At 44.3% G+C, this 19,574-nt stretch overlaps 1 protein-coding gene across 3 annotated transcripts in view; it reads left to right on the top strand.

Annotated features, from left to right (window-relative positions):
- LOC120052451 (transducin-like enhancer protein 4) overlaps positions 1 to 19,574 on the top strand; it is an 86,122-nt gene that overhangs the window by 60,824 nt on the left and 5,724 nt on the right. For 2 of the 3 annotated variants that reach the window (XM_038999367.1, XM_038999366.1), the window contains exons 10-19: positions 3,674 to 3,727; positions 12,664 to 12,834; positions 12,953 to 13,085; positions 13,430 to 13,581; positions 14,019 to 14,107; positions 14,781 to 15,030; positions 15,120 to 15,367; positions 15,577 to 15,724; positions 15,957 to 16,107; positions 16,236 to 16,312. In XM_038999367.1, coding sequence (XP_038855295.1) covers positions 3,674 to 3,727; positions 12,664 to 12,834; positions 12,953 to 13,085; positions 13,430 to 13,581; positions 14,019 to 14,107; positions 14,781 to 15,030; positions 15,120 to 15,367; positions 15,577 to 15,724; positions 15,957 to 16,107; positions 16,236 to 16,312 — 1,473 coding nt within the window. The remainder of the gene's footprint in view (positions 1 to 3,673; positions 3,728 to 12,663; positions 12,835 to 12,952; positions 13,086 to 13,429; positions 13,582 to 14,018; positions 14,108 to 14,780; positions 15,031 to 15,119; positions 15,368 to 15,576; positions 15,725 to 15,956; positions 16,108 to 16,235; positions 16,313 to 19,574) is intronic. The other variant, XM_038999368.1, reaches the window with a different exon arrangement.

Genomic DNA, 19,574 nt, shown 5'->3' with positions numbered 1-19,574 from the left:
TCTACGTCCAGGATGTTTTTCTCCTAGCTCCGGTCTGTCTACGTCCAGGATGTTTTTCTCCTAGCTCCTGTCTGTCTACGTCCAGGATGTTTTTCTCCTAGCTCCTGTCTGTCTACGTCCAGGATGTTTTTCTCCTAGCTCCTGTCTGTCTACGTCCAGGATGTTTTTCTCCTAGCTCCTGTCTGTCTACGTCCAGGATGTTTTTCTCCTAGCTCCGGTCTGTCTACGTCCAGGATGTTTTTCTCCTAGCTCCTGTCTGTCTACGTCCAGGATGTTTTTCTCCTAATTCCGGTCTGTCTATGTCCAGGATGTTTTTCTCCTAGCTCTGGTCTGTCTACGTCCAGGATGTTTTTCTCCTAGCTCCTGTCTGTCTACGTCCAGGATGTTTTTCTCCTAGCTCCTGTCTGTCTACGTCCAGAATGTTTTTCTCCTAATTCCGGTCTGTCTACGTCCAGGATGTTTTTCTCCTAGCTCCGGTCTGTCTACGTCCAGGATGTTTTTCTCCTAGCTCCTGTCTGTCTACGTCCAGGATGTTTTTCTCCTAGCTCCTGTCTGTCTACGTCCAGGATGTTTTTCTCCTAGCTCCTGTCTGTCTACGTCCAGGATGTTTTTCTCCTAGCTCCGGTCTGTCTACGTCCAGGATGTTTTTCTCCTAGCTCCTGTCTGTCTACGTCCAGGATGTTTTTCTCCTAATTCCGGTCTGTCTACGTCCAGGATGTTTTTCTCCTAGCTCCGGTCTGTCTATGTCCAGGATGTTTTTCTCCTAGCTCTGGTCTGTCTACGTCCAGGATGTTTTTCTCCTAGCTCCTGTCTGTCTACGTCCAGGATGTTTTTCTCCTAGCTCCTGTCTGTCTACGTCCAGGATGTTTTTCTCCTAGCTCCTGTCTGTCTACGTCCAGGATGTTTTTCTCCTAGCTCCTGTCTGTCTACGTCCAGGATGTTTTTCTCCTAGCTCCTGTCTGTCTACGTCCAGGATGTTTTTCTCCTAGCTCCTGTCTGTCTACGTCCAGGATGTTTTTCTCCTAGCTCCTGTCTGTCTACGTCCAGGATGTTTTTCTCCTAGCTCCTGTCTGTCTACGTCCAGGATGTTTTTCTCCTAATTCCGGTCTGTCTACGTCCAGGATGTTTTTCTCCTAATTCCGGTCTGTCTACGTCCAGGATGTTTTTCTCCTAGCTCCTGTCTGTCTACGTCCAGGATGTTTTTCTCCTAGCTCCTGTCTGTCTACGTCCAGGATGTTTTTCTCCTAGCTCCTGTCTGTCTACGTCCAGGATGTTTTTCTCCTAGCTCCTGTCTGTCTACGTCCAGGATGTTTTTCTCCTAGCTCCTGTCTGTCTACGTCCAGGATGTTTTTCTCCTAGCTCCTGTCTGTCTACGTCCAGGATGTTTTTCTCCTAGCTCCTGTCTGTCTACGTCCAGGATGTTTTTCTCCTAATTCCGGTCTGTCTACGTCCAGGATGTTTTTCTCCTAGCTCCTGTCTGTCTACGTCCAGGATGTTTTTCTCCTAATTCCGGTCTGTCTACGTCCAGGATGTTTTTCTTCTAGCTCCGGTCTGTCTATGTCCAGGATGTTTTTCTCCTAGCTCCGGTCTGTCTATGTCCAGGATGTTTTTCTCCTAGCTCCGGTCTGTCTATGTCCAGGATGTTTTTCTCCTAGCTCCTGTCTGTCTATGTCCAGGATGTTTTTCTCCTAGCTCCGGTCTGTCTATGTCCAGGATGTTTTTCTCCTAGCTCCTGTCTGTCTATGTCCAGGATGTTTTTCTCCTAGCTCCGGTCTGTCTACGTCCAGGATGTTTTTCTCCTAATTCCGGTCTGTCTACGTCCAGGATGTTTTTCTCCTAGCTCCTGTCTGTCTACGTCCAGGATGTTTTTCTCCTAATTCCGGTCTGTCTACGTCCAGGATGTTTTTCTCCTAGCTCCGGTCTGTCTACGTCCAGGATGTTTTTCTCCTAGCTCCTGTCTGTCTACGTCCAGGATGTTTTTCTCCTAGCTCCGGTCTGTCTACGTCCAGGATGTTTTTCTCCTAGCTCCTGTCTGTCTACGTCCAGGATGTTTTTCTCCTAGCTCCTGTCTGTCTACGTCCAGGATGTTTTTCTCCTAGCTCCTGTCTGTCTACGTCCAGGATGTTTTTCTCCTAGCTCCTGTCTGTCTACGTCCAGGATGTTTTTCTCCTAATTCCGGTCTGTCTACATCCAGGATGTTTTTCTCCTAGCTCCGGTCTGTCTATGTCCAGGATGTTTTTCTCCTAGCTCCTGTCTGTCTACGTCCAGGATGTTTTTCTCCTAGCTCCTGTCTTTCTACGTCCAGGATGTTTTTCTCCTAGCTCCTGTCTGTCTACGTCCAGGATGTTTTTCTCCTAGCTCCGGTCTGTCTACGTCCAGGATGTTTTTCTCCTAGCTCCTGTCTGTCTACGTCCAGGATGTTTTTCTCCTAATTCCGGTCTGTCTACGTCCAGGATGTTTTTCTCCTAGCTCCGGTCTGTCTATGTCCAGGATGTTTTTCTCCTAGCTCCTGTCTGTCTACGTCCAGGATGTTTTTCTCCTAGCTCCTGTCTGTCTACGTCCAGGATGTTTTTCTCCTAGCTCCTGTCTGTCTACGTCCAGGATGTTTTTCTCCTAGCTCCTGTCTGTCTACGTCCAGGATGTTTTTCTCCTAGCTCCTGTCTGTCTACGTCCAGGATGTTTTTCTCCTAATTCCGGTCTGTCTACGTCCAGGATGTTTTTCTCCTAATTCCGGTCTGTCTACGTCCAGGATGTTTTTCTCCTAATTCCGGTCTGTCTACGTCCAGGATGTTTTTCTCCTAGCTCCTGTCTGTCTACATCCAGGATGTTTTTCTCCTAATTCCGGTCTGTCTACGTCCAGGATGTTTTTCTTCTAGCTCCGGTCTGTCTATGTCCAGGATGTTTTTCTCCTAGCTCCTGTCTGTCTATGTTCAGGATGTTTTTCTCCTAGCTCCGGTCTGTCTATGTCCAGGATGTTTTTCTCCTAGCTCCGGTCTGTCTATGTCCAGGATGTTTTTCTCCTAGCTCCGGTCTGTCTATGTCCAGGATGTTTTTCTCCTAGCTCCTGTCTGTCTATGTCCAGGATGTTTTTCTCCTAGCTCCGGTCTGTCTATGTCCAGGATGTTTTTCTCCTAGCTCCTGTCTGTCTATGTCCAGGATGTTTTTCTCCTAGCTCCGGTCTGTCTATGTCCAGGATGTTTTTCTCCTTGCTCCGGTCTGTTTACGTCCAGGATGTTTTTCTCCTAGCTCCGGTCGGTCTATGTCCAGGATGTTGAATAGTCTCCTCTCCTCTCCAACATGGCCCTGATCTGGCTCAATATAATTAGGGGGTGATGCCACTCCACCGTGATGTCAATAGGAATATCAGGCCACGATCACATCAACGCACTGTTGCCATGGTGATTAAGTGCCATCGCTGTCACCGCTATTCCCAGAGAGAGAGGGGGAGAAGAAGAGAGGAAGGGAGAGAGAGGAATAAAGTAGTAATATAGCCAAACAGACAGAGAAAGGGAGGGAGGGGTGGGCATATCTGTGTATATGTGCAAGCCTGGGTGTGTGTAGTGTGTGTGTTAGTCTGTGTGTACGGCTGACAGAGGGAAGGCGTGAAGGGTGGGCAATGTTGTTTACGTGAGAGAGAGTGTGTACCTTACATTCTCTCCTCTGTGTCTCTTAGGACAGTGATGGGGACAAGAGTGAGGATAACCTGGTGGTTGATGTCTCTAATGAAGTAAGAATAACCAAGTCATACGTAGACACAGATCTTGGATGAGCTTACCCTCTCCCAATTCTAACCAAACCCGTCAGAGGGAAAAGACTAAACTGGCCTTAGATCAGCACCTACTACATGCAACGTCATCTGACCCCATGTAACTGCTAGAGGAAAACAAACAATGAGTGATATTAGGAATGTAACAATTCACCAATACGGATGGGTCCCCGATTCAAATGTTTAAGATACAAGTGCATCAGGCCTCCCGAGTGGCGCAGTGGTCTAAGGCACTGCATCGCAGTGCTAGCTGTGCCACTACAGATCCTGGTTCGAGTCCAGGCTCTGTCACAGCCGGCCGCGACCGGGAGACCCATGGGGCGGCACACAATTGGCCCAGCGTCGTTTGGGTTAGGGGAGGGTTTGGCCAGCAGGGATGTCCTTGTCCCATCGTGCTCTAGCGACTCCTGTGACGGGTCAGGCGCATGCACGCTGACATGGTCACCAGGTGTACGGTGTTTCCTCTGACACATTGGTGTGACTGGCTTCTGGGTTAAGCGGGCATTGTGTCAAGAAGCAGTGCTGCTTGGATGGGTTGTGAGGACAAACGGCTCTCAACCTTCGCCTCTCCCGAGTCCGTATGGGAGTTGCAGCGATGAGACAAGACTGTAACTACCAATTGGATATCACGAAATTGGGGAGAAAAAGGAGTAAAAAAAAACAATCTATAAAAGATACAAGTGCATCATCGGTCCGCAGACCCCAAACCCATCTAAATGTAGTATGCATCGGTCAGAAAATCGATTCAAATGTTACGAATTGCCAGTTCACTAAAATGTTTTGCTCATATTACATTCTTACGGAAAATTGCCTTTATTAATGTGTACTCTCCAAATTCATATGATCCCTACATTTTTTGATTTTCTGAACACCATATTGTTAGAATAAACTCAATTCCATCTGACAGACATGAATGCCATTTTGGACATGCGGGACAAATCTAATAAGACAAACTACTGTCCACACACCAAGGCTCTCCAACATACAGTTGAAGTCGGAAGTGTACATACACTTAGGTTGGAGTCATTAAAACTCTTTTTTCAACCATTCCACAAATTTCTTGTTAAACAAACTATAGTTTTGGCAACTCGGTTAGGACATCTACTTTGTGCATGACACAAGTAATTTTTCCAACTATTGTTTACAGACAGATTATTTCATTTATAATTCACTGTATCACAATTCCAGTGGGTCAGAAGTTTACATACACTAAGTTGACTGTGCCTTTAAACAGCTTGGAAAATTCCAGAAAATGATGTCATGGCTTTAGAAGCTTCTGATAGGCTAATTGACATAATTTGAGTCAATTGGAGGTGTACCTGTGAATCTATTTTAAGGCCTACCTTCAAATGCAGTGCCTCTTTGCTTGACATCATTGGAAAATCAAAAGAAATCAGCCAAGACCCCAGAAAAAAAATTGTAGACCTCCAAAAGTCTGGTTCATCTTTGGGGGCAATTTCCAAACGCCTGAAGGTACCACGTTCATCTGTACAAACAATAGTACACAAGTATAAACACCATGGGACCACGCAGCCGTCATACCGCTCAGGACACGTTCTGTCTCCTAGAGATGAATGTACTTTGGTGCGAAAAGTGCAAATCATTCCCAGAACAACAGCAAAGGACCTTGTGAAGATGCTGGAGAAAACAGGTACAAAAGAGTCTATATCCACAGTAAAACGAGTCCTATATCGACATAACCTGAAAGGCCGCTCAGCAAGGAAGAAGCCACTGCTCCAAAACCGCCATAAAAAAGCCAGACTACGGTTTGCAACTGCACATGGGGACAAAGATCATACTTTTAGGAGAAATGTCCTCTGGTCTGATGAAACAAAAATAGAACTGTTTGGCCATAATGACCATAGTTATGTTTGGAGGAAAAAGGGGGATGCTTGCAAGCCGAAGAACACCATCCCAACCGTGAAGCACGGGGTGGCAGCATCATATTGTGGGGGTGCTTTGCTGCAGGAGGGGCTGGTGCACTTCACAAAATAGATGGCATCATGAGGATGGAAAATTATGTGGATATATTGAAGCAACATCTCAAGACATCAGTCAGGAAGTTAAAGCTTGGTCGCACATGGGTCAATGACCCCAAGCGTACTTCCAAAGTCCAAAATGGCTTAAGGACAACAAAGTCAAGGTATTGCAGTGGCCATCACAAAGCCCTGACCTCAATCCTATAGAACATTTGTGGGCAGAACTGAAGTGTGTGCGAGCAAGGAGGACTACAAACCTGACTCGGTCACTCCAGCTCTGTCAGGAGAAATGGGCCAAAATTCCCCCAACTGATTGTGGGAAGCTATTTTCAGACTACCTGAAACGTTTGACCCAAGTTAAACAATTTAAATGCTATGCTACCAAATACTAATTGAGTGAATGTAAACTTCTGACCCACTGGGAATGTGATGAAAGAAGTAAAAGCTGAAATAAATCATTCTCTCTGCTATTATTCTGCCATTTCACATTCTTAAAATAAAGTGGTGATCCTAACTGACCTAAGACAGGCAATTTTTACTAGGATTACATTTCAGGAATTAATGTCAGAAAATTGAGTTTAAATGTATTTGGCTAAGGTGTTTGTAAACTTCCGACTTCAACGGTATATGCTTTCTGATTACAACCTCATTGATGCCTGGCGAGCACATAATCCATAAGCAAATGAGTACACAAGTCTACTCAAACAGGAATTAAAACATTCCCCCGAATCGATTTTATATTATCTCCTAAATCTCATAAAAGAGCCACAAGATGGTGATTCAGCATTTCATTACTACAGAATCCTACATTCTGTGATCAATTTGAAATTAAAGCTAAACTAATTCATATTGATCAATAAAAATTCAACAGATGATTCCTGGATTCTATGGGATGCTACCAAATGTTTTATAAAAAACAAGGCAACTGTATTTGCATCTGGGTTGAATAAATTACAATTCAAGAAGATATCAGAATTGGAAATGTTGTTAACTACTTTAGAGCATTCACAACAAATACTATTTTCAGACCAGGTAGCTATTACTCTTTCCAAAGTCAAGACAGAACTTAATTTATTGATATGACGGAGAGCAGAATTTGCCATCCATCGAGTTCGACTCAACCATTACTTCCATTGTAATCTTCCCAGTCATTTACTGGCCAACAAGCTATGCAGTAATGATCAATTAGCTGATATAGCAACTATTGAATCTGAAACAGGGGAATTACTATCAGAACCCAAATTAATCAAAGATTATCCCGCTTCTATAAAGAACTGTACACCTCTGATTGTAAATCCACACAATGTCAGACTAAGGCCTTTCTAAAATAATTAAGAACTCCTCTTCTCTCAACAGAGGAAGCCGCCTCGCTGGGACCCAAATCTCTCTCAATGAACTCAAAAGGGCATTGGGTAGAATGAATAAAGGAAAATCGCCTGTATGGGATTCCCCCTTAAGGTCTATTTAAAATGTGGGAATCAATTTGGTCCACTATTGCTTGAAATGATTAACACAGCCGTTCACAAAGGTTCATTTGGGAGATGTGAATACACCACTAATTTAGCTAGTTTTTTTTTAAAGGTAAGGATGCTACCCAGTGTTCTCACTATCGCTCCCTATCTTGATAAACACAGATATCAAACCGTTTTCCAAAATGTTGTCGTCCCGTCTTGAGACTTCCTTACCCAAAGTGGGTGTGTTAAAAAACGTTTATTCTCAGATAACCTCCGTCGACTATTACATATCTTAAATGCTTCATCAGAAACAACAGCGCCTTGGGCTGTTTTATCTCCTGTTGCAGAAAAAGCTTTTGATATACTAGAATGGTCATATCTCTGGTCTGTCTTCGAACATATGGGAATTGGCCTCCAATTTCATTAATATGATTAAAACACAAAATATACCAATCCCTCAGCCGTGGATATTATAGGCAATATCTGCTCTGATCATTCAGAATCACAATAAGCAACAGACAAGGTGATCTGATTTCTCCTTTGTTATTTGTATTATCCATGGAACCCCTGGCCCAGGCAATTTGTCATTGAAGGAAATAATACCAATTTCCCTGATCACTTCATCTCATTATACGTGGACAATATTTTACTATATCTAGACATTGTATCTCAATCACTCCCAAATGCATTGAAGATAATCGATAAATTCAGCTTCATCTCAAGTTATTAAATGAATCGAACCAAATCAGCCTTACTTCCTCTCAAGACCCAGATGGAGGACTCCATCTCTGCTTTTGGAATCCCAATAATGTCCCATTTTAAATATTTGGGTGTAATAAATTTTCTTCCTTATATAAAACCGTTTCTAGAAACTTTAACAGAATGTTCAAATCAATTCAATCCGACCTCAGTAGATGGACTAACATCCCTGTTGCTTTAACCAGCAGAATATGTATTGTCAAAATGAAAAATGGCCATGGCTGGATTTTTGTAATTATATTCTTCCCATGTCTCCCACTTCTGGCTTTTGGGATAAAATCCATAGTGGGATTTAAAAATGAATAAGGCAATGTAAGTGATCCCAGATAAAATTAAGATGGAAAGAAGTAGGAGGACTATCTGTACCAAACTTGAAATTGTATTTCCAGGCACTAGCATTTTGCCCAATCCTAAATTGGTTTAGACATTATTCTTCTGCTCCCTGACTGAGTATAGAGAGAAAAATGGTGTCTCCTATTGCCTTGAAAGAGGTGGTTTTCACTGATATACCTCTTAACCCTTCTCCTACAATTTCCGTGGCTCCGCGGAAATCAAATTAACAGAAAACAAAAATCCTCATCAAAATCCGTCTGTTTAAACAATGTAAACTACGCTTTGGTCCTACTATTGCTCACACAATCTCTATTTTGCGCAACATTTTAAAACAATGTAACTTGAAATCAAAATGGCATGCTCATACTCCAATATTTCACAATAATACCTTGCGATCTGGAGGGCGGCCTTTTGCATCCACCCTATGGTTCAAATGTGTAATCCGTACCCTTGTCGATATCATGGATAGTAATGGTTTGAAAACATTCCAAGATTGAAATACACAAACATTAACAGGCAACTTCTTTTTTCTATATTTACAACTTAGGTCAGCAATGCTGTCCTATGGAGTCCCTTGGGAAACCCAAATACCGAACCATCCAATTATGTGAAATATAAATAATTTATCTGGGCTCCCAAAAGGACTGATGTCTATAAACAACTTTTCATATTCTGAGCTAGCCATTAAAAAGTATGGTTTAGATCTAAGTGAATCTGAACAACCCTTTATTGGAACAGAATATGGAAACGTGACCATGGCATCCAGTAATCTGAACCATCAATTTATAAACTTTAAGTTTGTTCACAGACTGTAAAATGTTTCCTTGGTGTTAAATACAAAGAAATTGGCCCCAACTCCCAACTGTTCACTGTGTCCCCTAAATCAGGTAGGCACTGCAGTTAAATGCTTCTGGGACAAAGTTACAAAATTCCTTTCAAAGTACATGAATGTAAATATTCAATGCTTTGCATGTACAGTGCATTTGGAAAGTATTCAGACCCCTTAATTTTTTCCACATTTTGTTACGTTACAGCCTTATTCTAAAATTGATTAAATTGTTATTTCTCCATCAGTCTACACAGAATACCCCATAATGACAAAGAAAAAAGCACATTTGGCAGACTTGTCCCAAAGTCACTCCTGTGTTGTCTTGGCTGTGTGCTTAGGGTCGTTGTCCTGTTGAAAGGTGAACCTTCACCCCAGTTTGAGGTCCTGAGCGCTCTGGAGCAGGTTTTCATCAAGGATCTCTCTGTACTTTGCTCCGTTCATCTGACTAGTGTGCCATTCTCTGCCGCTGAAAAACATCCCCACAGCATGATGCTGCCACCACCATGCTTTAACGTAGGGATGGTGCCAGGTTTCCTCCAGACGTGACGCTTGTCATTCAGGCCAAAGAGTTCAATCTTGGTTTCATCAGACCAGAGAATCTTGTTTCTCATGGTCTGAGAGTGTTTAGGTGCCTTTTGGCAAACTCCAAGCGGGCTGTCATGTGCCTTTTACTGAGGAGTGGTTTCCATCTGACCACTCTACCATAAAGGCCTGATTGGTGGAGTGCTGCAGAGATGGTTGTCCTTCTGGAAGGTTATCCCATCTCCACAGAGGAACTCTGGAGCTCTGTCAGAGTGACCATCGGCTTCTTGGTCACTTCCCTGACCAAGTCCCTTCTCCCCCGATTGCTCAGTTTGGCCAGACAGCCAGCTCTAGAAAGAGTTTTGGTGGTTCCAAACTTCTTCCATTTAAGAATGATGGAGGCCACTGTGTTCTTGGGAACCTTCAAGGCTGCAGAAATGTTTTGGTACCCTTCCCCAGATCTTTACCTCGACACAATCCTGTCTCGGAGCTCTACGGACAATTCCTTTGACCTCATTGCTTGGTTTTTGCTCTGACATGCACTGTCAACTGTGGGACCTTATATAGACAGGTGTGTGCCTTTCTAAATCATGTCCAATCAATTGAATTTACCACAGGTAGACTCCAATCAAGTTGTAGAAACATCTCAAGGATGATCAATGGAAACAGGATGCACCTGGGCTCAATTGAGTCTCATAGCAAAGGGTCTGAATACTTGTGTAAATAAGGTATTTCTTTTTTTTATACATTTGCAAACATTTCTAAAAAGCTGTTTTTGCTTTGTCATTATGGGGTATTGTGTGTAGATTAATGAGGAAAACAATGAATTTAATCTCTTTCAGAAGAAGGCTGTAACGTAACAAAATGTGGAAAAGGGGATGGGGTCTGAATACTTTCCGAATGCACTGTACTGTGTTACTTAACGATGATAGTTTCTTGAATCTCCTAATTAATCAGAGACAATTACTGCTGGCAGGCAGCACTGCTGCAAAACAGATGTTGGCTATTAGATGGAAATCACCTCACTCTCTCTCAATTCACCAGTGGATACAGTTACTACTAGAAGTTCTATCATTAGAATTATCCACAGCGAGATGTTGGGCGTGGACACTCACTTTTGTTTTTATTTTCCTTTGCAAACAGGGTTTATTGTTACTTTTTGATTCTGTAATATGATCAAAATGATCAATACTTCATATTTCTGTACTTTTTTGGGGATGTTTTTTTCTTTTTGAGCATTAGCCAACAGGAAAATGCGAACAGAGTATGAGATTGTATGAGTTTGTGTAGTGTACCTGTAGCCCTCCCCAAAGAAAAAAATGATCAAATAAACATTTTGTCACAAAAAAAATGTATTTTTATTTTTTCTATCTTTCCCGAAAATACCTAATCTTTTGTGACAACTGATGCATCCTCTCTCCTTCAGTGTGAAAGTGTTGAGTCATTGATCAGTTTGTATGCTGTACAACCCCAGGCAGTATCAGTAGCCTAGTCAAACTGTGTACTGTGCCCAGCTTCGCGCGCTGACAAACGTGAAGTAGGCTGCCTGTTCCTGATCTTGCAAATCTGTGTGGCACCTTCAATATTAAAATACTAAAATGGCTTGCGTGTTGTTAGGTTTTATTAGTTGAGTGACAAACTATGTAATTTGCTAGGTTATTAACATCTATGCGCTGCTGAAAATGTACCGGAATAAAAGTAAGCTACCGGAGACACAACTGTCATCTGGCTATAGCCTACCTGCTAAGTCTTACAATATAATTGATTGTTCAGGTTCACCATCAGCAATAGTTTTGGTAGTTTTGCTTTAAACAATCAGTGTATATGATCATTTTTAAATGTACAGGGTAAAATTGATAATTTCATAATGAGGACACCAATCACTCTGAATTATGAGGATCTGCTGTTCTCTCCTTTCCTAGTGAGTAAAGTCTCCCTGTTGAACACAGCTCTGGAACACACACAGACACCCCTCCTCTCATCAGATAGCTGCAGTGTGTTTCCTTTATTTATGCCCTCAGAATATTTTTAATTGTTTAAATACGTAATGCAGTGTACCAAAATATATGTTTTATCCAAGCTTTCTGCATTTGGTACTGCGCAGCACAATGCACAAAAGCGGGAAAGTCTCGTGTGATTTTTGCATACAGAACAATTTGAGAATTTGACAGATGTTCTTTTTTTCTTATTTTTTAATTTTTTTTACCCCCTTTTCTCCCCAATTTTCGTGGTATCCAATTGCTAGTAATTACTATCTTGTCTCATCGCTACAACTCCCGTACGGGCTCGGGAGAGACGAAGGTCGAAAGCCATGCGTCCTCCGAAACACAACCCAACCAAGCCGTGCGGCTTCTTAACACAGCGCGCCTCCAACCCGGAAGCCAGCCGCACCATGTGTCGGAAGAAACACCGTGCACCCGGCTCCCTTGGATAGCGTGCACTGCGCCCGGCCCGCCACAGGAGTCGCTGGTGCGCGATGAGACAAGGATATCCCTACCGGCCAAACCCTCCCTAACACGGACGACGCTAGGCCAATGTGCGTCGCCCCACGGACCTCCCGGTCGCAGCCGGCTGCAACAAAGCCTGGGCGCGAACCCAGAGTCTCTGGTGGCGCAGCTAGCGCTGCGATGCAGTGCCCTAGACCACTGCGCCACCCGGGAGGCCCGACAGATGTTCTTAATGGGTGTGAGGGGATGTCTCTGGTGATTGTTGTGGTACAGTCTGTGGATGTGTGTTCTGCTCAGACACAGCTACAGGAGATGTGCTGACTGCAGCACACTGGGAGAAGATGGGAATGTTTTTATTGGGGTGTCTGTGGCAGAGAGGTAGACAGTCTGCTGGGTTTGACTTACAGTACCGTACAGGCCTCATACACACTTGTGCTTAAATCCATACGGACACTATAGTAATCTATAATGTCTATAATCTTACAGCTTTAGAGATTTTTGACAGCTAATGTGAAGCTACGGTCTTGGGTAGTTTTGGGGTGACCTGGAGTCCCTTATCTGTCTATGTACACAGGAACCCACGTCTCCCGCGGGCAGCCCCCCTCACTCCCCCCACGGGAACGGTCTGGACCGGGCCCCCACCCTGAGGAAGGAGTTACCAGGGTCCCCCAGGAGCCCGGGCGAGGTCCCGTCCTCCCCCCTACCATGCAGCCCCACACCGGGCAAGGCCAAGGACCCAGCACAGGTATTATACATTCATTGTCAAGCATTAACATGGTGCCCAACATCAACAAATTAAAGTACTATCACTTACTTATCTGTATGAAGGTGTATCATGACTGTATCTCATTACCTCTCTTTAGGTGGAGAAGTCTGGGTCTTCGTTGTCTAAGTCGGGCACCCCGTCCCCGTCTCACCATGAGGCTCTTACCCCCGGCCCCAGTACGTCCTGCCTCCGCCTGGTCAGCAGGGTTGCCTCCTCCGCTGACCCCCTGGGTGAGTCACACACCTGTCTGTCTTGTCTGTCTTTCATACCTTCTGTCTGTGCCCCTGTTATTATGCCCCTGCTATACCATCCTATTAATCTATTGTGATCATATAGCCATGTAATACCATAATTATACTTTTAATCTGCTCATAATACCATTATAACTCACCCCTACTCCCTACTGTGATAATGTGCTCCTGTGGTACCGGTGATCAGCCAAAAGCAATAAAGACATGTTATAGTATAAGATATCACCAACACAACTCTCCGTAGACCCCACCTGTCTGACCTCTCTGGTCCTCAGTGACGTAAAATGTTCTCATCCACCCTCTCTTCATCCCCCTCCCCCTAGCTCTCCGCAGTCCTCTGTCTGTGCCCCCCAGTTTGTACCCTGTTCAATTTGGGGGGGTGTCCCTCGCAGGCATCAATGGGGAGCTAGCCAGTCCCGGGGGCTTCTCGCCCCAGATCAGCGCTGCCGCCAGCGTCTACACCCGCAGCCCCTTGGTGAGTTCTTTAGCACACCTCACTCATCTCTCTGTTTAAAGCAGGTGTCCACAACTCCAGACCTCAAGGGCTGCATTGTCTATCTTCTTTGTCTCTTCCTGGCACTTAATTGATCAATTATGTCCCAAATTGGCCAGTTAGTGCACCCACCTGGTAGCCCAGGTGTGAATCAATTACTAATTATAAGGAAACAAATAAAGTCTAAACACTGGGGCCCTGAAGCATGGAAGATATGCATCACTGGTTTAAAACAAAACTTACAGCCTTATTCTGTTTTGACAATGTTTTCTGTGGTAGTAACTGGTTTGAAAGCCTATGTTGGATGAATTGTCAAGATTTCACTGAATTTGATAAGATTAGGATTTACTGAGATTGAACTGTTACAACACCGGATGATTATTTTAGTAATCCTCCTCATGTCTTGGTCCTTCTCCTAGGCTCTCCAGGTGGCATATGATTCTCGGTCCCACCTCAGGGCCCCAGGGCTGTCCTCCTCACTGCCTGGTGGATCCTCTGGGGGAAAACCGTATGTCGCTCCTCTCCTCCATCCAAACATAGAGAACCGTCGTTGTTGTTGTTTTAGCTGGGGCAAGCAGCAAGCTCTCCCAATTTAGATATAAAATTACACAACAACCTTGGCGTCGCTATGCTATTGATTGTAGGGCCGGGATGATACCAGTATCGCAATATTTTGTTTTCATGTCAAAAATGAAAATATGAAGCATACCAAACTCTTTGGTCCTTTTAAAAACTTGCTCTATTTAAGATATTGTGTGTTATAGCTTGGAAAATAAATAAATGGGACTTTGGAAGACAACATATTGATGTTTGTTTCCATCATTAGGTCTGTTTCCTAAAGAAGTTCAATACGCGTTGTGTTTTGTTTCCTTGCCCACGATAATAACGTTCTCAATACTGGTATTGTCCCGGCCCTAACTGATTTGGTATTGGAAATAGCACTCTTACTCTGGCCCCTGTAATACAATCTTCCCTTTTGCATTCTGCCAAAGGCTATTGTGTAAAAACAATTAGCAAGGTTTGGGTGAATATTTCTCAATTGCCATTCCCATTGCAGTGTTGACAGTCTTCAATGCTTTTGCATGACTGTTTGTAATAATATACAGATTTCTATTTCAGTGGATGGCACTCGTTCCATTTTCTCCTACTTCCCTCCCTCTGTTTTCCTCCTCTCTCACCAGTGCCTACTCTTTCCATGTAAGTGCGGATGGACAGATGCAGCCGGTGCCTTTCCCTCCGGACGCCCTGATGGGCCCGGGCATCCCTCGGCATGCCCGGCAGATCCACACTCTGAACCATGGAGAGGTGGTGTGTGCCGTCACCATCAGCACCTCCACACGCCATGTCTACACCGGCGGCAAGGGCTGTGTCAAGGTGTGGGACATCAGCCAGCCTGGCAGCAAGAGTGCCATGGCCCAGCTCGACTGTCTGGTGAGTGGACACAAACTTTAAAAGGCTTAACCAATCACATTGATTGTTTTAGCTGTCCAATACATATGTTCTCTCTTTCCACCAATCAGAACAGGGATAACTACATCCGCTCATGTAAGATTCTCCCTGATGGGCGGACACTCATCGTTGGAGGTGAGGCTAGCACACTGTCAATCTGGGACTTGGCCACACCCACTCCCCGCATCAAGGCGGAGTTGACGTCTTCTGCCCCGGCCTGCTACGCTCTGGCCATTTCCCCCGACAACAAGGTCTGCTTCTCCTGCTGCAGCGACGGAAACATCGTAGTCTGGGACCTGCACAACCAGACCCTGGTTAGGTAAGGAGAGGAGAAGGGGGTAAGGGGGATAAATAGAAGGTTAGGAGGGGTAGAGAGGTGGGGGGGGACATCAGGGTCTGGGACCTGCACAGCCAGGGCAGCAGAAGAGAGGAGGGTAGAGGGGGAGGAGAGCAGGGCAGTGGGCTAGATGACTATGGATCACATCTGAATGGCTCTGGGTTGATGTTGATTGTATCTCTGCTCCCCAGGCAGTTCCAGGGCCACACTGACGGGGCCAGCTGTATTGACATCTCCAACGATGGGACCAAACTGTGGACGGGAGGGCTGGACAACACAGTACGCTGCTGGGACCTGAGAGAGGGACGACAGCTGCAGCAGCACGACTTCACCTCACAGGTACTGATGAAACACCTGAGACGTTGTGAGACTGGCTAACGCTAGCTATGACTAACTCAGGACTGTCTTTCTGAGAAGACTTCACCTTAATATGATAGTGTAGCTATCAGCCTCTATTTCAGATCAGTCACTCTGTTCCTCTCTGTTGTATCATATCTCCATGATGATGCAGATGATAATCTTTGTCAGATGAGCACCGTTCAGTCGTGTAATGAGCTTTTTCTCCCTCCAGATCTTTTCTCTGGGCTACTGTCCTACAGGAGAGTGGCTGGCAGTGGGCATGGAGAGCAGTAATGTAGAAGTGCTGCATGTCTCCAAACCAGACAAGTACCAGCTGCATCTCCACGAGAGCTGTGTGCTCTCCCTCAAGTTTGCCTCCTGTGGTACGTACAAGCGCAGAACTCTGACTGACACTCACATACACTCTCCTAACTTACATAATTATGCTAATGAGATGTATAGTGGTTGGATACATCAGCTAAATCTGAAGTATAACGTGTGTGTGTTTCAGGCAAGTGGTTTGTGAGCACAGGGAAGGACAATCTGCTGAATGCATGGAGGACGCCATATGGAGCCAGTATTTTCCAGGTGAGAGAGAGAGAGGCAGGATAGCCCTCTGGTTAATACTCATATGGTATTGTACCGTCAGTGAACCCAACACTAACCCTATCCCACCCCAACACAATTTATTTTCCCTATCCCACGACCAACACCAATCCATAGCCCAATCTTCTAATATTCTCCTGTTCCCATCAGTGTGTGTGAGAGCACTGGCATAGCACAACCCCCCACAGCCCCTGGGGTGTTGGGGGCCCCCTGTTTTTCCATCAGCCCCATGGCAAAATGTGTAGAATTTCAGGAAATTAGCTATAAAACTGCAACATTTTCTCTCAGCCGCATGGCAAAATGTGTAGAATAGCATTACATTAGCTATAGAACAGCAACATTCACTCTCTGCCCCATGGCAAAAGGTATAGAATAGCATGAGATTAGCTCTAAAACTGCACATTTTCTCTCTGGCAAAATTAAATGTGTAGAATTGCAGGAAGTTAGCTTCTAACTGTGGGACAGAGATTGAAAGACAAGTTTATCACAGATATGATTCAAGGTGACTTTCTGGGCTTCATCAGACAGAGAACAGACTACATCACACACACACACTTTAGGCTTTATCTGTGCTGGGTATGTATGAGTGTGATGATGAGCTACAGGAAGACCGTTTAAAAGGGAGATATTGTGTTGTGTGTGGGAGGGAGGCAGTATGGCTGTCATTGCTGTTTGCTAGTCTAGTGCAGGGAGGAAGGAATCTGCAGCCTTGGCTGGTGTCTCCTTAGAGCTCTGATGAGCACAGAGGCTATCTTTATTATCCAAATGCCCCTCAGTTCCCTCTACATGAAGTCTCACAATCTCCCTTGCATCCCTCTCTATCTCTCTGTGTGTGTCTCTCTCTTTCTCTGTGTCTCTCACACTATGATACCCTTTTCAGACATATGGAATGTGGCACCTTGAAAGCACCTCGGCTACGGCATGTTTGTTTGTCTGTAAGGGTACATATACTACAGCTTTTGAAATGCTGACACGGAACCTTCTCTGGAAATTCAAAGCGCCACTAAAACGGGCATTTTACTTGTCTATAAAGGAATGCCACTTCTGAAGTGGGACTAACATCAATCATTAGGCGAACTGTAAATAATAATCTTGAGATGCCTGCTCGTAACCTGCCTGCCTGCTGCCTGTGCGCAGACCACTCTCCTAAAAAAAATATGTTAAAGTTCATTAAATACTGTGACTCACCCAGACATTTAGTAGAAAGAAAACACATCTAGCTTCCCCACCATAAAAAAACAGCAGAAAAACAACACAGCAATCAGGAACGTTTATTGTCGTCAGGGAAACGATACAGAACATTCTATGCCGGAGCAGAATTCTACTGTCTGAAAAAGTACAGACGCTTCTGATGCTGCACTTTTTTAAATTGTCTTAAAGGTTATCAGTTGTTGCTATCGAAACGTTACTGTAGTGGCGTTCTGTCTATAAAGGGTATTATTCTGCTACTTCCTCTCTCGCTTTCTTTCTCTTGCTCGCTTTTACTCCCCTGATTCATCTCTCTCTCTCACATGTACATACCCCCCCCTTTCTCCTCCCTCCAATTACTCAACACTACCTCATCCCTTGTACCGATCCATCCTCTCTCCCTCCTCCCCGTCTCTCGATGTAGTGTGAGTCTGTCAGTCAACATGGCCTCTCTCACCAGTGGCCTGCTGATTGACAGCCCTGGTGATATGAACCTGTCATGTGGAGGAGAGAGGGGATGCAAGGAGGATGAGATTGAAAGAGGAGGGAGTGGAGGGAGAGAAGTGGATGGGTAGAAGTGGGAGGAGGTAGAGGTTTAAAGGAGGGATGGATTGAGAGAGGAGCAGGGCTAGTAGGGAACCATCTGGGGACAGGATCATAGGTCTGATGTAGACAGAGACGGATCCTGGTGGAGACAGAATGGAGGTACAGTAGTAGGGATTGTTTATTCAGTTATTGTAGAGAAAGTCGGAGAGAGAGTCAGCTCCCTGTATTTCTGTGGTTTTGAAAGCTGTGATTAGTGATGCTGAGAGCACAGCTGAACCCCATAGGGTTAAAAGGATAATCCACCCCCAGAAGTGAAACATGAAACTCCTGTCAGTTTGAGGATAGTGTATGTTCTATTAGTGTGTAAAATAACTATTTTCACCATGATTTAACTTCTAAGTGGTCCGTCTATGAAATCAGGAAATCGTGTAGGAACTTGTCAAACCTATAAGGTTCTAATCACTGGAGATAGGTGATAAGACAATATCACATTTCATAACGCTTAAAAAAAATGTATGCGCTCACTACTGTTAGTTGCTCTGGATAAGAGCGTCTGCTAAATGATTAAAATGTAAATATAAAACAATTACCTGCACTCCAGATCGCCAGATCAGCCAATAGATGGTATGGGCATACTTGTCTAGAACAGGGGCTCTCAAAGTGGGGTCCGCGGAAGTACTGCAGGGGGTCCGCGGCCAGATCTCAAAATATATACTTTTTTATTATACATTGCATTTTTTTAATGAATATTACTAACAGATTAAACTACTTTTGGCCAAGAGATCTGTGGAATGTTTTTAAAGTGTGTAATAATACAAGACAATGTAATATTATTAATCTACAATGTATGTTCTTAACCCTGGGCAACATGGGCCTGGCTCATAGGGATATGTGTATCCACAGTACTCCTAATTATCCACTTTTCAACTCAATACTATTCCCCAAATGTATTTTTTTAAACATAAATGCACTGTAATTTAAGCTTTAAAACTGCAATGTTTTCTCTTTGACTCATGGCAAAATGTGTAGAATTGCAGGATATTCGCTTTAAAGCTGCAACAACAACAAATATCTCTGCCCCATGACAAAATGTGTAGAATTGCAGGAAATTAGCTTGAATAGTGCCAAGAGGCAGGCTTTTCAAATGTTCTCTCCCCGGGCCCGATACCTGGTTCGTCCAGCCATGGATTTCAGACGTCATAGTAAAACTCCTTATAGGCTATCAGAACGCACTCGAGATGTGTTCTGATTATGAGGGGTCCCTGATGAATTTGCTATCACAAAAGGGGTCCCCGGCCACAAAAGGTTTGAGATCACCTTGGTCTAGAACAGTTCCATCCGCTTATATCGTCATGACAAAGTATATATCTCGCTTAGATGTGCTCAATCTAAACAGTGTACCAAATTATTCATCTCAGTTTTTCCATCAAGTACCATTATGCAATCAGTGTTGCCATGACCATAGTTTTCTAGCAGTTGGGCTACTTTGAAAACAATGTCACGGGTGAAA

Source organism: Salvelinus namaycush, chromosome 8 (genome assembly GCF_016432855.1).
Source record: "Salvelinus namaycush isolate Seneca chromosome 8, SaNama_1.0, whole genome shotgun sequence".
Taxonomy (NCBI): Eukaryota; Metazoa; Chordata; class Actinopteri; order Salmoniformes; family Salmonidae; genus Salvelinus; species Salvelinus namaycush.
Note: the sequence above shows the minus strand (reverse complement) of the source record. Positions and strands in the feature narration are given on the sequence as shown.